Below are 25,168 nucleotides of genomic sequence, written 5' to 3'. Positions count from 1 at the left end.
AATGCGCGTTAATATAATTTTTTCGAATACTTTCGAAAATGCTGGGAGAAGGCTAATTGGTCGATAGCTCTTTGAAGAAGAAGGATCTTTTCCGGGTTTTAGTATCGGGATCACTTTTGCCAACTTCCAACTCGAGGGGAAGTAGCCAAGTGATAGACATCTGTTGAAGACAGAAGTCATAATTTCATATAAGTTGTTACTAAGATGTTTCAACTCAATGTTAAATATACTGTCGAAGCCGGGGGCCTTCATATTCTTCAACGAGCGTATAACCGAGATAACCTCTGCAGTCGAGATGATTTCACTCTCTTGAGGTACAGAATGGATATTGTCAATAGCCCTTACAGTATCATTCGCCGAAGCTTCAAATGGACTTGTAATGTTCTGGCCAAGATTGTGTGAACTAGCGAAATGGTTGCCAATTGCATTAGCCTTTTCGGCAGGTGTTATCGATCGTTCTGAATTGTCAGGTTGAAGAAGAGGAGGAATAGGATTAGACTTGGTCTTGAGAATTTTAGCGAGCCTCCAAAAAGGCTTGGAGTTATTCGGAAGTTTACTAATATCTTTTGCGAATTTTTTGTTACGGAGATCAATCATTCTGGCCTGGATAACCTTGGTTAACTGATTATACTGTCGTTTCCTCTCTCGAATACCAGTACGTTGGTACTGCCTTCGATAGAGGTTCCGAAGCCTAATCAAATGTTTAGTAATGGAATCAATTTGAACAGAGTCACTCACCTGAATCGTTTCTGGGATGTGGTTTTGGCGAGCCTGAATAACTGCAGTTTGAATAGAGCTGACTGTTGCTTCGATATCTTCGGGAGATTCAAGAGGTTGATTGAGATCAATGTTGTTGTCAATAAGCTGCTGGAATTCCACCCAATTCGCACGATGATGGTCCCGTCTACATTGTGGCCTCCTGACTACGACATTCACTCCCAATTCAACCATCACTGGGAAGTGATCCGAACTCAACTCGTTAAGGGCAATAGGATCACCGATGTGGCGATCCATGTTGGTAATGAAGAAATCAATTATGGAATGTACTCCAGAACGAGAAATGCGAGTGGGGGTCGCTGGACTAAGAATCCTGTAGCGCCCACACTGTAGATCATAATTTAGAGTCACTCCATTTTGATTCCTCCTTTAGTTTCCCCAGGACTGATGTCGAGCATTAATGTCCCCGCCGATGACGTATTTCGACTGCCTTCGTGTTAGCTTGATGATATCGTTTTTAAGAAGCAACGCTGAGCCATCTCTGATTGACGTCTGTTTGGGATAGTAGACCGCAATCACGATAATAGACCCAATCGATGTTGTGATTTCCGCCCCAATAGCTTCGATGATGTTGAGTTTCAGACACGGCAAAAGTCGATATCTGATGTTATTTCTGATGGCTAAGGCAACACCTCCTCCACCAGAACCAGCACGATCCATTCTCAATAGACGATAATTCGGGACTCGAATATTAATATTCGGTTTAAGATGCGTCTCAGTAACGATAGCTACGTCGATGCTGTTTGTCACCAGGAAGTCAGTGAACTCGATAAGCTTACTCTTAAGAGAGCAGGCATTCCAATTAATTAGCCTTAGAGATGACCGATCCATGGTTATAATAAAAATGTAGCATAACTTGTACTTGTTCCTGTTGGTTGCGACAACTTCTAGTCTGTCGATCTAGTTCAAGAACAGGGTTGCAAGTTCTTGCATGCTATAAAGCTCCTAAGTAGAAGAGGAATGAGGTGACGGTTTTGGTGTAGGTGATAAACCAATAGCTGCAACCTTACTATAGCTCGGTTGCTCCTTTTTTGGCTTTTCGCTAGAAGAGGCCGTTTGGGGGCGACCTGTAGGAAGTGGAAGAGGAGGAAGAACAGGAATCGTGCGAGAAACCATTGGAGGGAACTCTTTGTCAGTAAATTCTGGAACCTTCTTCCTATTCTGTGTTTTATCAGTAGCTTGCTTCCAGATACGTTTAAAATCCGCACGTTTTGTGCAGCTACGGCTGGTGGCTTGGTGACTTTCGCCACAGTTAACGCATTTGCGAGGTTCTTTATCTGGAAGGCTGCAAGTGCATGTTAGGTGGTCAGCAGCACACTTGCCACAACGAGTTTTCATGTGACAGTTTCTTGTTCCGTGTCCGAAACCAAGGCAATTTGAACATTGCGTTACATCCCGATGTTGAGGTTTGTATCGGTCCCATTGTACCGAGATGTTGAAGATCTCACTGATTTCTCTTATGCGAGTTATGTTGGCTGATCCTTTCTTGAAGTGGATCAGGTACAAAACATTGGAATACCCATTGTCTGGCGTTTTATGCCTAGTCATCCGATATACAGCTAACGGCTGAATATTGTATGATTGTTCCAGATCTTTTTTAATATCCTCCAACTCAATAGCAGGAAGACCTCGCAACACCACCTTAAATGGTTTTTCAGACGGCGTATCGTGAGTGTAAAACTCATGATTTTTTGATTTCAGGTATGATCCAATTATTTTATATTGCTCCAGGTTGGGACTAGTGATTTTAATCCCGATGCTGCATATTTTAAAAACTGGCTGCAATTTCAGCGCCAGCAGTTCAGACCTCAAAGTTCCTATATCTCGATGTTGTAAAATAAGGTGGTACTTTCACCTTTTTCTCTACATTTACTTTCTCGGTAGTTGGTTCCTCCTCGGTATGGCCATCCAATAAAGCATAGCGGTTTCTTTCTAATATTGGCTCCTTGCCGGTGTCCGATCGATGTCGTTTGTTGGTGCCATGTGGTATGCCTGGGTCGGTTGACCGGGTTTTCCCCATTGTTGTAGTCCTCAAGGGCAGACAGGTAGTTGATGAATCGCAGGTAGACAATCTGAAAAGAGAAATAAATAGCTTTTTAAAAATCAGGTAATGAATGGAGCTCCAAACACGTCCGTCTCTGTCGACGGTCGGAGTGGAATGATAAAAGTTTGCCTCAGCGAGATCCACTGTTTATACTCTAGGCAAGTGTTCCCCTTCAATCTTCTTCTTTTCCTCTGTTCGCGGAGACTTTAAATCCTACGATTTCCCCTTCAATGCTCGTTATTGACAGCTCTGTTCTGGAAAGCACGCAAATGGACAGAACAAATGTAAAGAAAAATGAAAACGCTTAAAGTTTTCATGAATTTTAACCATTTACAAACCAGGAGATTCCAATGTATAGCATATTAAACAAATCTTAGGGAATTTCCGATTCGTTTAGTATGTAAATCGCCAAAATCTGTTCGCGGCAAAAATAGTTATTAACATTAACTTTATTTCATAAAAACGTGACCTGTTTTCTGATTTGGCACCCTTAATGAAAGACGTAGTTCTACGTCAAAACGGCATGTAACGCTTTAGATAATTAATTTTTAAATGCTGATAAAAAATATCAGCCAAATCGGTCGAGTAGATCCTGATATATTGATACCACCAATTGAAAAACATGGTTTTGAGAAAAACGCGTTTGAAAATTCGTACAGCAATACTCTGTAACTCCTTCTATTCTCCTTCCTCCTTCTATAAGACCAGGTGATGACCTTGCAGCTTTATGTCATTGTAAACAAACAATGCTTCAATTTATATTCTACTGTGTAGATATTGGTGACTAGTGATCCCCGATACAGAAATCAATTATTAATCGAACGAATACGGTGCAACTATCGCAATAAACGAAGCCTGAGACGATACATGACAATAGGGGGCCGATTCCGGACCACCACTTCTGTCAAACTCGGACCACTTGCAACTCGCCTTCTGATTGGCTAATGAGTAAAATAATTAACAAAGATAAATATGTTGCCAAATATATTAAAAATTGAATAATTGTTGCATTCACATTTCAATTTAGCGATAATTTCTATAATGGATTTTTTTTTGTATATTTTCGTTTCTATTACGTCCGGTGTTCCCGAAGAGAAGGAAACATTGCATCGGAATTTCCACCCTACATCTTTTCGGGATTATTTTGCCATCTAGCATAGCATAATAGCAGCGACCTAACAGAGAAGAGCATTCAATTATTTTCCAACCGTAAAGCAGTTAGCAATATAATTATAATCTAATAACAAATAACAACCAACGCAGCAGAAAAGTATTTAAAATCATATTGGAACTTGAATAAACCATACATACCTACAGAAAAAAAAACCTGAATAAACGCTATGTTATTATTTGGGAATGTATGATTTTATCAATATTTCAGTACTATTAGTATTTGAACGATATCAAAGTTAAATTATAAGGCCTTATTTCCGTATACACTCCACGGTAAAAACGAATTGAAGTTTATCCGCGATGACAGAGATACGGTATCGATATCTGGAAACGAAATAAGCTTTTAACAAGTCTTACTACTCGGCCCGAAGGCACTTTTAAATTGTTAAAACCTGAATGAAAATTTTTACTTGGCGTTATTTATTTACTTGAAGAACGTCTTTCTTACCCTAACTTGACCTGTTTTCTATACACTTTGCGATATTCTCACTAAAACTACTCATTATAATATAAAATTATCTTCAGATACAATTTTTGTACGAGATTATTTTACCAAATGAAGAAAGCACAGTTTTCCATTCACATTCAACACTAATATGATACGGAGAAGTTAATTTTCATTCATAATTTCTATTTGAAGAGTGTTCATTCTACCTGAAAACACATCATTTTCTCTAACTCGTAAAACGAAATTTCATGGCGTGTCGTCCATTCCGTTTTCATCTTGAAGTGTAAACGGTAAGGCCCGTAATCTCTTGATAAATAAAATGAACTTTGAATTTAATTCATATATGTCAACATATCATACACCTACTATCAAATCTACGTTTTCTAGTTTTCTTTATCTCTTCACATTTTATTTTTTGGATACCAAAATAACAGGAAAATACTTATTGTTTAAAATATGTGATATTCGGTCGGAAGATTAATACAAAAAAAATTATGCAACTCAGAAAATACATGATACGAAGAACACATGTTTTTCATGGGAAAATAATCTTCCGAAATTTTATAACATTTGGCAACCTTCACATCTCGCTTCCCTGTTATCTAGCACTTGGTCGAAGAAAATGCAGAAAGAAGAGTAAGAGGCCAGTTGTCACGTCATGTCTTAGGTGATTACATCGTGTTGGCTCAACCGATCCCGCTTCCGTTGCTACCTTCAAAATTTTATTGTGCAGTCAGCCGATTGCAAAATTCCAGCCGTAAATTGCACTCAACCGAGGGCTGTGTGTTTTTGAAGTTATCCTTTGGCTTGTGTAGAGAAAAAGACTATACCTAAAAGTGTGTTTTTGTTTCCCGAGAATTCGCGTGAAGACAAAATTGTGTCCGATCGGAAGTTCCCGTGTGTCCTTAGATTGACGACGCAGTTTGTGTGAGCATAACTCTGCAACGTGTCCGAAAAAGTTGTAGAAGTAAAACAAAACGTGTATGATTCTGTACGAAACCGACGGTGTGTAAACTAAATGTATGAGTACAAACAAACTGAAGTGTTTTGTCCAATCAATTTGCATTGTAATAGGTTATTGATAACAACTGTGATTAAATTATCTTAACTTTTTTTAATTAAATGAAGTAATTTTCCGGCTATGACTTTCATTAAATACTTTTTTACCCTCATGTATATTTTCAGGTGATTGCATCCAGAAATCTTTAGACGATATCGCACAAAATTCAGCCATTCGAAATGACGTTCCTTCACAACAAACAGGCTCAAAACAAAAGAATTCTGATACTGGAAATACGTTGTCTAGCAATGAAAGCATGTCTGTTGTCGATGAATTGAAAGGTATGTACAATAGAACAATCAATTTTTTTATTCTTCTAATTTGTTGATTCGTATGTTGTAATTTAAAAACCAAAGATTGTTTAAAGCACTGGTTGGAAAACTTATGAAGCGGTCGCCGTTGACGTATTCTATGACCAAAACCGCGTTCTCTCTCGACCTCTCCGTCATTGGTTCCGATCTAAAATTGATTGGATAACAACTCGACAAATATTTGGATTTTTGAAATATTTTGAGCGTATCAGTGGTGCAATGAGTTTGTTCTCTATGATCGGAAAAATTACCGACTGGACCATTTTTGGATCCAAATGCTATTGGATTACATCACGGGAACACCAAGCCAAACTGATGCTATTGGATTACATCACGGGAACACCAAGCCGAATGCGTAAATGGGTGCGAATATTACTTCGCTCGGACGCATTCATACGCAAACAATGTTTCATGACTGTTCCATGCGAAAGCAGAACAGAAACCGATGCGAGTGAAAGTACTCACGCCTTGCGTATGACTGCTTTTCGCGTTGACGGTGGAATGGTGTCATCTGGATACGACATTAGTTTGTATGAGACCAGCTATTCTCTATCAGTCGCCCTTAAAGCAGTTTTAAATTGCTAAAATTTGTATGAAATTTTTTTCTTGGTGTTATTTACCTATTAGACGTACGACGTTATGACCCTAATTTAAACGATTTTCAGATTTTTCAGATATTCTCACCAGAACATAACCTTATAATATAAAATTATCTAGAGACACAATTTTTGCATGATATTTTTTCACTACTTGCAAGCAAAAGTGATTTTCATTTACATAGAGTACTAATTTGGTTTGGGAAAATTAATTCTCATTCATAATTTTGATTTTAAAAGTATGTTCATTTCTACTGCAACCCCATATTGTCATGCCTACTCCTCCATTCCGTAATACGAAGCTCAATGCCCAAACACTCATGCAAGCGAGCAAAACAAATCACGGTTTCTTCATGTGCCTATATTTTGTGACCGTGTTCGGGAACACATTGCGATCACCAATCATCATCAATGAGCAAGATTGTTATGATTTCAATAGCTTGCTTTCAAAGCAATTTTTAAGCTTTTGAACCGATAAGTGACAATCATATAATTCGTTGACATTTTATCTCTTGGATGAAGTGATTATTATACCACTCCATCCAGCCGGTAAAGAGGTATTAACGTTCAAAACCTTGCAGTCCAGCGTCACTCTCTCGTTTTAGAAACTTTGAACTAACACCCCGGTACAGAAATGAAAGACGTAGTCAAAACCAACATCTTCTATACAATTTTCGACTCTTTTGAGTTGTGTTGGAAAAGTTCTAGAAAGGATAGTAAATCGACGCCTAAAGACCTTTTTAGAGTCTAATAAGCTGCTCGATCCAAGACAGTTCGCTTTTCGTGCGGGAAAATGCACAGAAGATCACCTCGAAGATCTACAGGCTATTGTACATGACGTTATTGAGAAAGATCACCACGCAGATGTGGCATCACTTTATCTAAATAAAGCATTTGATCAGCATGGAGATATCCAGTATTGAAGAGTCTCTTCGACTGGGTGATCCGTGGAAGACTAGGTTTCTATGTGAAAAGTTTCCTAGAAAATAGAACTCAGAGCCATAGTCAACAACACAAAATCTTCATTGAAAATCCAAGAAAGGGGAATTCCCCAAGGCTCGGTTGTATCGCCAACCCTCTTCATAATTATTATGCAGTCCCTTTTTGCAAAAAATCCGGAAAATGTAAAAATTCTTGTCTATGCGACATTGTGCTAGTACTAGCGACATTGTGCTAGTTTCAGTTAGCGTCACTGCATCAGCAACAAGAAAAACAGGAAGTGGGTTATATCTATGGTATAACCGCAAGGGTGACGAGGACTATCGTTGATTTAGAGATCATTTGTTTGAATTTGAATCTGAATTCATTCTGAATGAATGAATATTTGGGGGACTTCGAAAACGAGAGTGTTACGTTGGATGCACAAGGTTTTATGCATCCAATATTGGATACGGAAATATTCTACTGATAGGGAAGAATAATCTTCAGAAGCTATTCTGTTAATTGCGATTGATTGAAAAATCACAAAACCAAATGTATTTGGTCACAGTGTTACATGGATAGAAAACACTTGAATGTAATTTTAAATTCCCAGAGGAACTGGCAGATTATTTTCAGTAACGATTAGATATTACCACATTTTTTTTATAGAACAGAGAAGAGATAGTTTTTTTTTTGTTTCGGACTCTGTTGCTTCAAACTGGCTCGACATTAAAAAGTACGCTAAGGAAGACAATTTTGATGATTTCATTTGCAAGATGAGAAAAATTAGTACAGGATTAGTAGTGGAACAACTCAATTAGTGTTAATAACATTTTGGAAGTGAAAAACTTCAAAGTTAATAATTTTTAATGTGTTATTATTAATTTTATCCTAAAATTTTAAATTGAACTACATTGTTTTGCAACAATTAAATTGAAGTTCTTTAACCGCTCTACAATTCGTTCTTTGACGCCCAACTTCTATCTTTCATTATTTGGCTGCAATATCGATCTAAACAATTCCTGGTGAAAATTCAAGCAATATCTTAAAAAATCCCGATTTTTACCCCACTGCACATGTAATAGCCACTTAAACATCACCTTAACGCTGAAAGGCTCTCCTTTCCTTCTTGAAATAAGCTAGAAAATTTTTTTTTTCCAAGCTGTATATAATCGAGTCCAAAATTGTATATAATCGAATCACATATAATCGAGTCCGACCTGTATATCTATACTCGTCTCCGGCAAGATGCTTAACGGTAGTTTTCGTAGGAGTGTTGCTCTATCTATATCAACTCGGCTGTTTCCGCAACAATAACACCGATCGGTTGGAAAAAGCTCGCAGAATTGTCGTTCAGCAGATCAACAATGCTTACGGAGTGAGACCAAATATCATTCCTCGGGCACGAATGGTTCCTCCCAGGCCGGTTGCTGCGGATGTGGCAGTTAATTATCTTTAAGCGGCACAAAACCCGGTTCCAGCACCTCCAGCTGAGTAACCTCCTGTGGCCGCTTACCTCTTTAAAAATCAATGAGAAAAATTATAAATTGAAATCTATATAATTTTACAAGGTTTTACCTTTAATTCGAATGTAGACGAATGCACAATAAATAATTTGCTGCAGAAACTATAACTTTTAAAACCATTTGCCGTTTTGACGTGGGACTACGTATAACCGGAATATATGGAGGGTAAAATGAAAACCTAAACACAGAACATGCAGGAAAAAATGAAAGATTTCGAATGCTTATAGCTCGAACATTTCTTACTGGATAGGAGAGATGTTTGCATCACTTGATAGGGAATATTTCTACGCATCTATCGCAACTAACAAAATGTTGTTTTTCATTAGATAAACAATTGAATAACTGTAAAATATTAGGCGTTATCTAAACGCCCTAACTGCATCGTTCTGATTGGCCCGATTTACGGTTTCCCTAACACAGCCATCAAAACCAAGCAGCCTTGGGGAAATCGGCATTGCAAATACATGAAAGTAGGGGGACTTTTGTTCTCATCGAAAAATGTTCCCTAACACAGACTTTAAAACCAAGCATGAAGTGTAGATATTGAAAAGAATTGGTCCCAAGATGGATCCTTGAGGAACACCTGCATTCACAATGAATTTCTCTGATGAAATATTGTTTATAGAAACATTGAACGCTCTATCAGAAAGATAATTTTTTATAATTTTTATCAAGTATGTAGGAAAACCAAAGTTCTGAAGCTTGTAAATGAGACCATTATGCCAAACATTATCAAATACTTTTTCAACATCAAGAAGTGCCATGGCAGATGATTTTGAAACTGACTTGTTTCGTCTGATTATATTGTATACTCTACGAAGCTGGTGAATTGTAGAGTGACCTTTTCGGAATCCAAACTGCTCATCCAAAAATATATTGTGCTCATCTGCAAAAGCAAGAATGCGCGTTAATATAATTTTTTCGAATACTTTCGAAAATGCTGGGAGAAGGCTTGGTCGATAGCTCTTTGAAGAAGAAGGATCTTTTCCGGGTTTTAGTATCGGGATCACTTTTGCCAACTTCCAACTCGAGGGGAAGTAGCCAAGTGATAGACATCTGTTGAAGACAGAAGTCATAATTTCATATAAGTTGTTACTAAGATGTTTCAACTCAATGTTAAATATACTGTCGAAGCCGGGGGCCTTCATATTCTTCAACGAGCGTATAACCGAGATAACGTCCGTCTCTGTCGACGGTCGGAGTGGAATGATAAAAGTTTGCCTCAGCGAGATCCACTGTTTATACTCTAGGCAAGTGTTCCCCTTCAATCTTCTTCTTTTCCTCTGTTCGCGGAGACTTTAAATCCTACGATTTCCCCTTCAATGCTCGTTATTGACAGCTCTGTTCTGGAAAGCACGCAAATGGACAGAACAAATGTAAGGAAAAATGAAAACGCTTAAAGTTTTCATGAATTTTAACCATTTACAAACCAGGAGATTCCAATGTATAGCATATTAAACAAATCTTAGGGAATTTCCGATTCGTTTAGTATGTAAATCGCCAAAATCTGTTCGCGGCAAAAATAGTTATTAACATTAACTTTATTTCATAAAAACGTGACCTGTTTTCTGATTTGGCACCCTTAATGAAAGACGTAGTTCTACGTCAAAACGGCATGTAACGCTTTAGATAATTAATTTTTAAATGCTGATAAAAAATATCAGCCAAATCGGTCGAGTAGATCCTGATATATTGATACCACCAATTGAAAAACATGGTTTTGAGAAAAACGCGTTTGAAAATTCGTACAGCAATACTCTGTAACTCCTTCTATTCTCCTTCCTCCTTCTATAAGACCAGGTGATGACCTTGCAGCTTTATGTCATTGTAAACAAACAATGCTTCAATTTATATTCTACTGTGTAGATATTGGTGACTAGTGATCCCCGATACAGAAATCAATTATTAATCGAACGAATACGGTGCAACTATCGCAATAAACGAAGCCTGAGACGAGACATGACAATAGGGGGCCGATTCCGGACCACCACTTCTGTCAAACTCGGACCACTTGCAACTCGCCTTCTGATTGGCTAATGAGTAAAATAATTAACAAAGATAAATATGTTGCCAAATATATTCAAAATTATTTTCGTTTCTATTACGTCCGGTGTTCCCGAAGAGAAGGAAACATTGCATCGGAATTTCCACCCTACATCTTTTCGGGATTATTTTGCCATCTAGCATAGCATAATAGCAGCGACCTAACAGAGAAGAGCATTCAATTATTTTCCAACCGTAAAGCAGTTAGCAATATAATTATAATCTAATAACAAATAACAACCAACGCAGCAGAAAAGTATTTAAAATCATATTGGAACTTGAATAAACCATACATACCTACAGAAAAAAAACCTTAATAAACGCTATGTTATTATTTGGGAATGTATGATTTTATCAATATTTCAGTACTGTTAGTATTTGAACGATATCAAAGTTAAATTATAAGGCCTTATTTCCGTATACACTCCACGGTAAAAACGAATTGAAGTTTATCCGCGATGACAGAGATACGGTATCGATATCTGGAAACGAAATAAGCTTTTAACAAGTCTTACTACTCGGCCCGAAGGCACTTTTAAATTGTTAAAACCTGAATGAAAATTTTTACTTGGCGTTATTTATTTACTTGAAGAACGTCTTTCTTACCCTAACTTGACCTGTTTTCTATACACTTTGCGATATTCTCACTAAAACTACTCATTATAATATAAAATTATCTTCAGATACAATTTTTGTACGAGATTATTTTACCAAATGAAGAAAGCAAAGTTTTCCATTCACAATCAACACTAATATGATACGGAGAAGTTAATTTTCATTCATAATTTCTATTTGAAGAGTGTTCATTCTACCTGAAAACCCATCATTTTCTCTAACTCGTAAAACGAAATTTCATGGCGTGTCGTCCATTCCGTTTTCATCTTGAAGTGTAAACGGTAAGGCCCGTAATCTCTTGATAAATAAAATGAACTTTGAATTTAATTCATATATGTCAACATATCATACACCTACTATCAAATCTACGTTTTCTAGTTTTCTTTATCTCTTCACATTTTATTTTTTGGATACAAAAATAACAGGAAAATACTTATTGTTTAAAATATGTGATATTCGGTCGGAAGATTAATACGAAAAAAATTATGCAACTCAGAAAATACATGATACGAAGAACACATGTTTTTCATGGGAAAATAATCTTCCGAAATTTTATAGCATTTGGCAACCTTCACATCTCGCTTCCCTGTTATCTAGCACTTGGTCGAAGAAAATGCAGAAAGAAGAGTAAGAAGCCAGTTGTCACGTCTTGTCTTAGGTGATTACATCGTGTTGGCTCAACCGATCCCGCTTCCGTGCTACCTTCAAAATTTTTGTGTGCAGTCAGCCGATTGCAAAATTCCAGCCGTAAATTGCACTCAACCGAGGGCTGTGTGTTTTTGAAGTTATCCTTTGGCTTGTGTAGAGAAAAAGACTATACCTAAAAGTGTGTTTTTGTTTCCCGAGAATTCGCGTGAAGAAAAAATTGTGTCCGATCGGAAGTTCCCGTGTGTCCTTAGATTGACGACGCAGTTTGTGTGAGCATAACTCTGCAACGTGTCCGAAAAAGTTGTAGAAGTAAAACAAAACGTGTATGATTCTGTACGAAACCGACGGTGTGTAAACTAAATGTATGAGTACAAACAAACTGAAGTGTTTTGTCCAATCAATTTGCATTGTAATAGGTTATTGATAACAACTGTGATTAAATTATCTTAACTTTTTTTAATTAAATGAAGTAATTTTCCGGCTATGACTTTCATTAAATACTTTTTTACCCTCATGTATATTTTCAGGTGATTGCATCCAGAAATCTTTAGACGATATCGCACAAAATTCAGCCATTCGAAATGACGTTCCTTCACAACAAACAGGCTCAAAACAAAAGAATTCTGATACTGGAAATACGTTTAGTGATCCCCGATTTTTGAAATTAATCGTTCATCAGCTAATCGAATAGTTTTCAGCAGTTCGTTATTCGATACGATTAATCGACCCAAATAATCGATTAATCGATTAATCGCAATACTGAGAGAAATAATCCGTCAGACTAATATTTCTCATTTGCTAGAAAGCCATATGGAATCAAAAATATGTTAATTCCACCTGAAAATCAATTATTATCGTTTACGCTCCCCTAAAGTCGTAAAGAATGCTCAATTCGCGTTGACGGCATTGAGCTTCGTTTATGAACTTAAGGGAGCGTCAAAGATAATGATTGATTTTCAGTATAAAACTGCAACGGCCGTACGTTTTTTTCTCTCAACGTTTAGATCGATTAATCGACGTAAATTATTCGTTCGCTTCGATTATTGGTTGTGCAGTATTCGTTCGATTAATAATCGATTTCTGTAGGAAGTATTCGATTAATCGATTAATCGAACGATTATCGGGGATCACTAAATACGTTGTCTAGCAATGAAAGCATGTCTGTTGTCGATGAATTGAAAGGTATGTACAATAGAACAATCAATTTTTTTATTCTTCTAATTTGTATGTTGTAATTTAAAAACCAAAGATTGTTTAACGCACTGGTTGGAAAACTTATGAAGCGATCGCCGTTGACGTATTCTATGACCAAAACCGCGTTCTCTCTCGACCTCTCCGTCATTGGTTCCGATCTAAAATTGATTGGATAACAACTCGACAAATATTTGGATTTTTGAAATATTTTGAGCGTATCAGTGGTGCAATGAGTTTGTTCTCTATGATCGGAAAAATTACCGACTGGACCATTTTTGGATCCAAATGCTATTGGATTACATCACGGGAACACCAAGCCAAACTGATGCTATTGGATTACATCACGGGAACACCAAGCCGAATGCGTAAATGGGTGCGAATATTACTTCGCTCGGACGCATTCATACGCAAACAATTTTTCATGACTGTTCCATGCGAAAGCAGAACAGAAACCGATGCGAGTGAAAGTACTCACGCCTTGCGTATGTCTGCTTTGCGCGTTGACGGTGGAATGGTGTCATCTGGATACGACATTAGTTTGTATGAGACCAGCTATTCTCTATCAGTCGCCCTTAAGGGGGTATTCTAGTGTAGAGACACGAATTTCGGACGTTTTTTCGAACTCCGTAAAAATAAAACAAAGAATATTTTTACTATCCATTATATCATTATTCGTTTATCTATCTTTCAACAATAAAACAAAAATAGGACGGAAAAACAATATTCATAATTAGAATAGTTACATGCTGGTGAAGTGAGGATGTTAAAAAAAAAGTTGTGCCATGGCGTACACGATTCCAGTCCTTCTGGTTATCTGAAACAAAAAAATCGAACAGATTCTGAATCAGTAAAGATGTCGCTATGGCATGAACCTCGGACTAGTCAAAAACATGGGTTTTAACAAAATGGCGGCCGTTTGAAAACAAAAATGCTGTTTAAAACGATTTTTTTGGCGTTTACCGATTTTTTAAAAATAGTAAAATTAAAAAGTTATAATTTTTTATTGGTTCATGCGATAGAGAGATGTATGCAGATTATTTTCATATAAATTTGACATAAATCGGTTCAGTAGAACTTGAGATATCGTGTACGCCAGTTAGAAAAAAAACTAGTTCCGAGAGAAACGCGTTTGAAGTTCATTGTGGTGGCCGTAACAGGTTAGATACCACATCACTAAGATGGCTCTAACTAGGTAAATAATAGGATTTTCGATAAGTCCTTTCTAGAGTACATTCTTGAATGCCTAAACTACAGAAATATGGTAAAAAAAAAAATTTCGATTTTTTCAGATTTCTAGACTAGAATACCCCCTTAAAGCAGTTTTAAATTGCTAAAATTTGTTTGAAATTTTTTTCTTGGTGTTATTTACCTATTAGACGTACGTCGTTATGACCCTAATTTAAACGATTTTCAGATTTTTCAGATATTCTCACCAGAACATAACATTATAATATAAAATTATCTAGAGACACAATTTTTGCATGATATTTTTTCACTACTTGCAAGCAAAAGTGATTTTCATTTACATAGAGTACTAATTTGGTTTGGGAAAATTAATTCTCATTCATAATTTTGATTTTAAAAGTGTGTTCATTTCTACTGCAACCCCATATTGTCATGCCTACTCCTCCATTCCGTAATACGAAGCTCATGCAAGCGAGCAAAACAAATCACGGTTTCTTCATGTGCCTATATTTTGTGACCGTGTTCGGGAACACATTGCGATCACCAATCATCATCAATGAGCAAGATTGTTATGATTTCAATAGCTTGCTTTCAAAGCAATTTTTAAGCTTTTGAACCGATAAGTGACAATCATATAATTCGTTGACATTTTATCTCTTGGATGAAGTGATTATTATACCACTCCATCCAGCCGGTAAAGAGGTATTAACGTTCAAAACCTTGCAGTCCAGCGTCACTCTCTCGTTTTAGAAACTTTGAACTAACACCCCGGTACAGAAATGAAAGACGTAGTCAAAACCAACATCTTCTATACAATTTTCGACTCTTTTGAGTTGTGTTGGAAAAGTTCTAGAAAGGATAGTAAATCGACGCCTAAAGACCTTTTTAGAGTCTAATAAGCTGCTCGATCCAAGACAGTTCGCTTTTCGTGCGGGAAAATGCACAGAAGATCACCTCGAAGATCTACAGGCTATTGTACATGACGTTATTGAGAAAGATCACCACGCAGATGTGGCATCACTTTATCTAAATAAAGCATTTGATCAGCATGGAGATATCCAGTATTGAAGAGTCTCTTCGACTGGGTGATCCGTGGAAGACTAGGTTTCTATGTGAAAAGTTTCCTAGAAAATAGAACTCAGAGCCATAGTCAACAACACAAAATCTTCATTGAAAATCCAAGAAAGGGGAATTCCCCAAGGCTCGGTTGTATCGCCAACCCTCTTCATAATTATTATGCAGTCCCTTTTTGCAAAAAATCCGGAAAATGTAAAAATTCTTGTCTATGCGACATTGTGCTAGTTTCAGTTAGCGTCACTGCATCAGCAACAAGAAAAACAGGAAGTGGGTTATATCTATGGTATAACCGCAAGGGTGACGTAGGACTATCGTTGATTTAGAGATCATTTGTTTGAATTTGAATCTGAATTCATTCTGAATGAATGAATATTTGGGGGACTTCGAAAACGAGAGTGTTACGTTGGATGCACAAGGTTTTATGCATCCAATATTGGATACGGAAATATTCTACTGATAGGGAAGAATAATCTTCAGAAGCTATTCTGTTAATTGCGATTGATTGAAAAATCACAAAACCAAATGTATTTGGTCACAGTGTTACATGGATAGAAAACATTAAAATAAACTCTTTCACTTGAATGTAATTTTAAATTCCCAGAGGAACTGGCAGATTATTTTCAGTAACGATTAGATATTACCACATTTTTTTTATAGAACAGAGAAGAGATAGTTTTTTTTTGTTTCGGACTCTGTTGCTTGGCTCTACATTAAAAAGTACGCTAAGGAAGACAATTTTGATGATTTCATTTGCAAGATGAGAAAAATTAGTACAGGATTAGTAGTGGAACAACTCAATTAGTGGATGTTAATAACATTTTGGAAGTGAAAAACTTCAAAGTTAATAATTTTTAATGTGTTATTATTAATTTTATCCTAAAATTTTAAATTGAACTACATTGTTTTGCAACAATTAAATTGAAGTTCTTTAACCGCTCTACAATTCGTTCTTTGACGCCCAACTTCTATCTTTCATTATTTGGCTGCAATATCGATCTAAACAATTCCTGGTGAAAATTCAAGCAATATCTTAAAAAATCCCGATTTTTACCCCACTGCACATGTAATAGCCACTTAAACATCACCTTAACGCTGAAAGGCTCTCCTTTCCTTCTTGAAATAAGCTAGAAAATTATTTTTTTCCAAGCTGTATATAATCGAGTCCAAAATTGTATATAATCGAATCACATATAATCGAGTCCGACCTGTATATCTATACTCGTCTCCGGCAAGATGCTTAACGGTAGTTTTCGTAGGAGTGTTGCTCTATCTATATCAACTGTTTCCGCAACAATAACACCGATCGGTTGGAAAAAGCTCGCAGAATTGTCGTTCAGCAGATCAACAATGCTTACGGAGTGAGACCAAATATCATTCCTCGGGCACGAATGGTTCCTCCCAGGCCGGTTGCTGCGGATGTGGCAGTTAATTATCTTTAAGCGGCACAAAACCCGGTTCCAGCACCTCCAGCTGAGTAACCTCCTGTGGCCGCTTACCTCTTTAAAAATCAATGAGAAAAATTATAAATTGAAATCTATATAATTTTACAAGGTTTTACCTTTAATTCGAATGTAGACGAATGCACAATAAATAATTTGCTGCAGAAACTATAACTTTTAAAACCATTTGCCGTTTTGACGTGGGACTACGTATAACCGGAATATATGGAGGGTAAAATGAAAACCTAAACACAGAACATGCAGGAAAAAATGAAAGATTTCGAATGCTTATAGCTCGAACATTTCTTACTGGATAGGAGAGATGTTTGCATCACTTGATAGGGAATATTTCTACGCATCTATCGCAACTAACAAAATGTTGTTTTTCATTAGATAAACAATTGAATAACTGTAAAATATTAGGCGTTATCTAAACGCCCTAACTGCATCGTTCTGATTGGCCCGATTTACGGTTTCCCTAACACAGCCATCAAAACCAAGCAGCCTTGGGGAAATCGGCATTGCAAATACATGAAAGTAGGGGGACTTTTGTTCTCATCGAAAAATGTTCCCTAACACAGACTTTAAAACCAAGCATGAAGTGTAGATATTGAAAAGAATTGGTCCCAAGATGGATCCTTGAGGAACACCTGCATTCACAATGAATTTCTCTGATGAAATATTGTTTATAGAAACATTGAACGCTCTATCAGAAAGATATTTTTTTATAATTTTTATCAAGTATGTAGGAAAACCAAAGTTCTGAAGCTTGTAAATGAGACCATTATGCCAAACATTATCAAATGCTTTTTCAACATCAAGAAGTGCCATGGCAGATGATTTTGAAACTGACTTGTTTCGTCTGAATTGTAGAGTGACCTTTTCGGAATCCAAACTGCTCATCCAAAAATATATTGTGCTCATCTGCAAAAGCAAGAATGCGCGTTAATATAATTTTTTCGAATACTTTCGAAAATGCTGGGAGAAGGCTAATTGGTCGATAGCTCTTTGAAGAAGAAGGATCTTTTCCGGGTTTTAGTATCGGGATCACTTTTGCCAACTTCCAACTCGAGGGGAAGTTGCCAAGTGATAGACATCTGTTGAAGACAGTAATCATAATTTCATATAAGTTGTTACTAAGATGTTTCAACTCAATGTTAAATATACTGTCGAAGCCGGGGGCCTTCATATTCTTCAACGAGCGTATAACCGAGATAACCTCTGCAGTCGAGATGATTTCACTCTCTTGAGGTACAGAATGGATATTGTCAATAGCCCTTACAGTATCATTCGCCGAAGCTTCAAATGGACTTGTAATGTTCTGGCCAAGATTGTGTGAACTAGCGAAATGGTTGCCAATTGCATTAGCCTTTTCGGCAGGTGTTATCAATCGTTCTGAATTGTCAGGTTGAAGAAGAGGAGGAATAGGATTAGACTTGGTCTTGAGAATTTTAGCGAGCCTCCAAAAAGGCTTGGAGTTATTCGGAAGTTTACTAATATCTTTTGCGAATTTTTTGTTACGGAGATCAATCATTCTGGCCTGGATAACCTTGGTTAACTGATTATACTGTCGTTTCCTCTCTCGAATACCAGTACGTTGGTACTGCCTTCGATAGAGGTTCCGAAGCCTAATCAAATGTTTAGTAATGGAATCAATTTGAACAGAGTCACTCACCTGAATCGTTTCTGGGATGTGGTTTTGGCGAGCCTGAATAACTGCAGTTTGAATAGAGCTGACTGTTGCTTCGATATCTTCGGGAGATTCAAGAGGTTGATTGAGATCAATGTTGTTGTCAATAAGCTGCTGGAATTCCACCCAATTCGCACGATGATGGTCCCGTCTACATTGTGGCCTCCTGACTACGACATTCACTTCCAATTCAACCATCACTGGGAAGTGATCCGAACTCAACTCGTTAAGGGCAATAGGATCACCGATGTGGCGATCCATGTTGGTAATGAAGAAATCAATTATGGAATGTACTCCAGAACGAGAAATGCGAGTAGGGGTCGCTGGACTAAGAATCCTGTAGCGCCCACACTGTAGATCATCATTTAGAGTCACTCCATATTGATTCCTCCTTTGGTTTCCCCAGGACTGATGTCGAGCATTAATGTCCCCGCCGATGACGTATTTCGACTGCCTTCGTGTTAGCTTGATGATATCGTTTTTAAGAAGCAACGCTGAGCCATCTCTGATTGACGTCTGTTTGGGATAGTAGACCGCAATCACGATAATAGACCCAATCGATGTTGTGATTTCCGCCCCAATAGCTTCGATGATGTTGAGTTTCAGACACGGCAAAAGTCGATATCTGATGTTATTTCTGATGGCTAAGGCAACACCTCCTCCACCAGAACCAGCACGATCCATTCTCAATAGACGATAATTCGGGACTCGAATATTAATATTCGGTTTAAGATGCGTCTCAGTAACGATAGCTACGTCGATGCTGTTTGTCACCAGGAAGTCAGTGAACTCGATAAGCTTACTCTTAAGAGAGCAGGCATTCCAATTAATTAGCCTTAGAGATGACCGATCCATGGTTATAATAAAAATGTAGCATAACTTGTACTTGTTCCTGTTGGTTGCGACAACTTCTAGTCTGTCGATCTAGTTCAAGAACAGGGTTGCAAGTTCTTGCATGCTATAAAGCTCCTCAGTAGAAGAGGAATGAGGTGAAGGTTTTGGTGTAGGTGATAAACCAATAGCTGCAACCTTACTATAGCTCGGTTGCTCCTTTTTTGACTTTTCGCTAGAAGAGGCCGTTTGGGGGCGACCTGTAGGAAGTGGAAGAGGAGGAAGAACAGGAATCGTGCGAGAAACCATTGGAGGGAACTCTTTGTCAGTAAATTCTGGAACCTTCTTCCTATTCTGTGTTTTATCAGTAGCTTGCTTCCAGATACGTTTAAAATCCGCACGTTTTGTGCAGCTACGGCTGGTGGCTTGGTGACTTTCGCCACAGTTAACGCATTTGCGAGGTTCTTTTTCTGGAAGGCTGCAAGTGCTTGTTAGGTGGTCAGCAGCACACTTGCCACAACGAGTTTTCATGTGACAGTTTCTTGTTCCGTGTCCGAAACCAAGGCAATTTGAACATTGCGTTTCATCCCGATGTTGAGGTTTGTATCGGTCCCATTGTACCGAGATGTTGAAGATCTCACTGATTTCTCTTATGCGAGTTATGTTGGCTGATCCTTTCTTGAAGTGGATCAGGCACAAAACATTGGAATACCCATTGTCTGGCGTTTTATGCCTAGTCATCCGATATACAGCTAACGGCTGAATATTGTATGATTGTTCCAGATCTTTTTTAATATCCTCCAACTCAATAGCAGGAAGACCTCGCAACACCACCTTAAATGGTTTTTCAGACGGCGTATCGTGAGTGTAAAACTCATGATTTTTTGATTTCAGGTATGATCCAATTATTTTATATTGCTCCAGGTTGGGACTAGTGATTTTAATCCCGATGCTGCATATTTTAAAAACTGGCTGCAATTTCAGCGCCAGCAGTTCAGACCTCAAAGTTCCTATATCTCTCGATGTTGTAAAATAAGGTGGTACTTTCACCTTTTTCTCTACATTTACTTTCTCGGTAGTTGGTTCCTCCTCGGTATGGCCATCCAATAAAGCATAGCGGTTTCTTTCTAATATTGGCTCCTTGCCGGTGTCCGATCGATGTCGTTTGTTGGTGCCATGTGGTATGTTGGGTCGGTTGACCGGGTTTTCCCCATTGTTGTAGTCCTCAAGGGCAGACAGGTAGTTGATGAATCGCAGGTAGACAATCTGAAAAGAGAAATAAATAGCTTTTTAAAAATCAGGTAATGAATGGAGCTCCAAACACGTCCGTCTCTGTCGACGGTCGGAGTGGAATGATAAAAGTTTGCCTCAGCGAGATCCACTGTTTATACTCTAGGCAAGTGTTCCCCTTCAATCTTCTTCTTTTCCTCTGTTCGCGGAGACTTTAAATCCTACGATTTCCCCTTCAATGCTCGTTATTGACAGCTCTGTTCTGGAAAGCACGCAAATGGACAGAACAAATGTAAGGAAAAATGAAAACGCTTAAAGTTTTCATGAATTTTAACCATTTACGAACCAGGAGATTCCAATGCATAGCATATTAAACAAATCTTAGGGAATTTCCGATTCGTTTAGTATGTAAATCGCCAAAATCTGTTCGCGGCAAAAATAGTTATTAACATTAACTTTATTTCATAAAAACGTGACCTGTTTTCTGATTTGGCACCCTTAATGAAAGACGTAGTTCTACGTCAAAACGGCATGTAACGCTTTAGATAATTAATTTTTAAATGCTGATAAAAAATATCAGCCAAATCGGTCGAGTAGATCCTGATATATTGATACCACCAATTGAAAAACATGGTTTTGAGAAAAACGCGTTTGAAAATTCGTACAGCAATACTCTGTAACTCCTTCTATTCTCCTTCCTCCTTCTATAAGACCAGGTGATGACCTTGCAGCTTTATGTCATTGTAAACAAACAATGCTTCAATTTATATTCTACTGTGTATATATTGGTGACTAGTGATCCCCGATACAGAAATCAATTATTAATCGAACGAATACGGTGCAACTATCGCAATAAACGAAGCCTGAGACGAGACATGACAATAGGGGGCCGATTCCGGACCACCACTTCTGTCAAACTCGGACCACTTGCAAACAAAATTAACAAAGATAAATATGTTGCCAAATTCAAAATTGAATAATTGTTGCATTCACATTTCAATTTAGCGATAATTTCTATAATGGATTTTTTTTTTGTATATTTTCGTTTCTATTACGTCCGGTGTTCCCGAAGAGAAGGAAACATTGCATCGGAATTTCCACCCTACATCTTTTCGGGATTATTTTGCCATCTAGCATAGCATAATAGCAGCGACCTAACAGAGAAGAGCATTCAATTATTTTCCAACCGTAAAGCAGTTAGCAATATAATTATAATCTAATAACAAATAACAACCAACGCAGCAGAAAAGTATTTAAAATCATATTGGAACTTGAATAAACCATACATACCTACAGAAAAAAAAACCTGAATAAACGCTATGTTATTATTTGGGAATGTATGATTTTATCAATATTTCAGTACTGTTAGTATTTGAACGATATCAAAGTTAAATTATAAGGCCTTATTTCCGTATACACTCCACGGTAAAAACGAATTGAAGTTTATCCGCGATGACAGAGATACGGTATCGATATCTGGAAACGAAATAAGCTTTTAACAAGTCTTACTACTCGGCCCGAAGGCACTTTTAAATTGTTAAAACCTGAATGAAAATTTTTACTTGGCGTTATTTATTTACTTGAAGAACGTCTTTCTTACCCTAACTTGACCTGTTTTCTATACACTTTGCGATATTCTCACTAAAACTACTCATTATAATATAAAATTATCTTCAGACACAATTTTTGTACGAGATTATTTTACCAAATGAAGAAAGCAAAGTTTTCCATTCACAATCAACACTAATATGATACGGAGAAGTTAATTTTCATTCATAATTTCTATTTGAAGAGTGTTCATTCTACCTGAAAACCCATCATTTTCTCTAACTCGTAAAACGAAATTTCATGGCGTGTCGTCCATTCCGTTTTCATCTTGAAGTGTAAACGGTAAGGCCCGTAATCTCTTGATAAATAAAATGAACTTTGAATTTAATTCATATATGTCAACATATCATACACCTACTATCAAATCTACGTTTTCTAGTTTTCTTTATCTCTTCACATTTTATTTTTTGGATACCAAAATAACAGGAAAATACTTATTGTTTAAAATATGTGATATTCGGTCGGAAGATTAATACAAAAAAAATTATGCAACTCAGAAAATACATGATACGAAGAACACATGTTTTTCATGGGAAAATAATCTTCCGAAATTTTATAACATTTGGCAACCTTCACATCTCGCTTCCCTGTTATCTAGCACTTGGTCGAAGAAAATGCAGAAAGAAGAGTAAGAAGCCAGTTGTCACGTCTTGTCTTAGGTGATTACATCGTGTTGGCTCAACCGATCCCGCTTCCGTGCTACCTTCAAAATTTTTGTGTGCAGTCAGCCGATTGCAAAATTCCAGCCGTAAATTGCACTCAACCGAGGGCTGTGTGTTTTTGAAGTTATCCTTTGGCTTGTGTAGAGAAAAAGACTATACCTAAAAGTGTGTTTTTGTTTCCCGAGAATTCGCGTGAAGAAAAAATTGTGTCCGATCGGAAGTTCCCGTGTGTTCTTAGATTGACGACGCAGTTTGTGTGAGCATAACTCTGCAACGTGTCCGAAAAAGTTGTAGAAGTAAAACAAAACGTGTATGATTCTGTACGAAACCGACGGTATGTAAACTAAATGTATGAGTACAAACAAACTGAAGTGTTTTGTCCAATCAATTTGCATTGTAATAGGTTATTGATAACAACTGTGATTAAATTATCTTAACTTTTTTTAATTAAATGAAGTAATTTTCCGGCTATGACTTTCATTAAATACTTTTTTACCCTCATGTATATTTTCAGGTGATTGCATCCAGAAATCTTTAGATGATATCGCACAAAATTCAGCCATTCGAAATGACGTTCCTTCACAACAAACAGGCTCAAAACAAAAGAATTCTGATACTGGAAATACGTTGTCTAGCAATGAAAGCATGTCTGTTGTCGATGAATTGAAAGGTATGTACAATAGAACAATCAATTTTTTTATTCTTCTAATTTGTTGATTCGTATGTTGTAATTTAAAAACCAAAGATTGTTTAAAGCACTGGTTGGAAAACTTATGAAGCGATCGCCGTTGACGTATTCTATGACCAAAACCGCGTTCTCTCTCGACCTCTCCGTCATTGGTTCCGATCTAAAATTGATTGGATAACAACTCGACAAATATTTGGAATATCGATCTAAACAATTCCTGGTGAAAATTCAAGCAATATCTTAAAAAATCCCGATTTTTACCCCACTGCACATGTAATAGCCACTTAAACATCACCTTAACGCTGAAAGGCTCTCCTTTCCTTCTTGAAATAAGCTAGAAAATTATTTTTTTCCAAGCTGTATATAATCGAGTCCAAAATTGTATATAATCGAATCACATATAATCGAGTCCGACCTGTATATCTATACTCGTCTCCGGCAAGATGCTTAACGGTAGTTTTCGTAGGAGTGTTGCTCTATCTATATCAACTCGGCTGTTTCCGCAACAATAACACCGATCGGTTGGAAAAAGCTCGCAGAATTGTCGTTCAGCAGATCAACAATGCTTACGGAGTGAGACCAAATATCATTCCTCGGGCACGAATGGTTCCTCCCAGGCCGGTTGCTGCGGATGTGGCAGTTAATTATCTTTAAGCGGCACAAAACCCGGTTCCAGCACCTCCAGCTGAGTAACCTCCTGTGGCCGCTTACCTCTTTAAAAATCAATGAGAAAAATTATAAATTGAAATCTATATAATTTTACAAGGTTTTACCTTTAATTCGAATGTAGACGAATGCACAATAAATAATTTGCTGCAGAAACTATAACTTTTAAAACCATTTGCCGTTTTGACGTGGGACTACGTATAACCGGAATATATGGAGGGTAAAATGAAAACCTAAACACAGAACATGCAGGAAAAAATGAAAGATTTCGAATGCTTATAGCTCGAACATTTCTTACTGGATAGGAGAGATGTTTGCATCACTTGATAGGGAATATTTCTACGCATCTATCGCAACTAACAAAATGTTGTTTTTCATTAGATAAACAATTGAATAACTGTAAAATATTAGGCGTTATCTAAACGCCTTAACTGCATCGTTCTGATTGGCCCGATTTACGGTTTCCCTAACACAGCCATCTAAACCAAGCAGCCTTGGGGAAATCGGCATTGCAAATACATGAAAGTAGGGGGACTTTTGTTCTCATCGAAAAATGTTCCCTAACACAGACTTTAAAACCAAGCATGAAGTGTAGATATTGAAAAGAATTGGTCCCAAGATGGATCCTTGAGGAACACCTGCATTCACAATGAATTTCTCTGATGAAATATTGTTTATAGAAACATTGAACGCTCTATCAGAAAGATAATTTTTTATAATTTGTATCAAGTATGTA

General features: G+C 37.3%; 1 protein-coding gene across 3 annotated transcripts in view; it reads left to right on the top strand.

Annotated features, from left to right (window-relative positions):
* Positions 1-25,168, top strand: part of LOC129782210 (uncharacterized) — a 293,740-nt gene that overhangs the window by 255,096 nt on the left and 13,476 nt on the right. For all 3 annotated transcript variants that reach the window (XM_055789578.1, XM_055789579.1, XM_055789577.1), the window contains exons 2-4: positions 5,628-5,783; positions 12,690-13,344; positions 23,593-23,748. In XM_055789578.1, coding sequence (XP_055645553.1) covers positions 13,320-13,344; positions 23,593-23,748 — 181 coding nt within the window. In that variant the 5' untranslated portion in view covers positions 5,628-5,783; positions 12,690-13,319. The remainder of the gene's footprint in view (positions 1-5,627; positions 5,784-12,689; positions 13,345-23,592; positions 23,749-25,168) is intronic.

This window comes from Toxorhynchites rutilus, unplaced genomic scaffold, assembly GCF_029784135.1.
Source record: "Toxorhynchites rutilus septentrionalis strain SRP unplaced genomic scaffold, ASM2978413v1 HiC_scaffold_5, whole genome shotgun sequence".
Taxonomy (NCBI): domain Eukaryota; kingdom Metazoa; phylum Arthropoda; class Insecta; order Diptera; family Culicidae; genus Toxorhynchites; species Toxorhynchites rutilus.
This window is presented reverse-complemented; position numbering and strand designations above follow the sequence as displayed.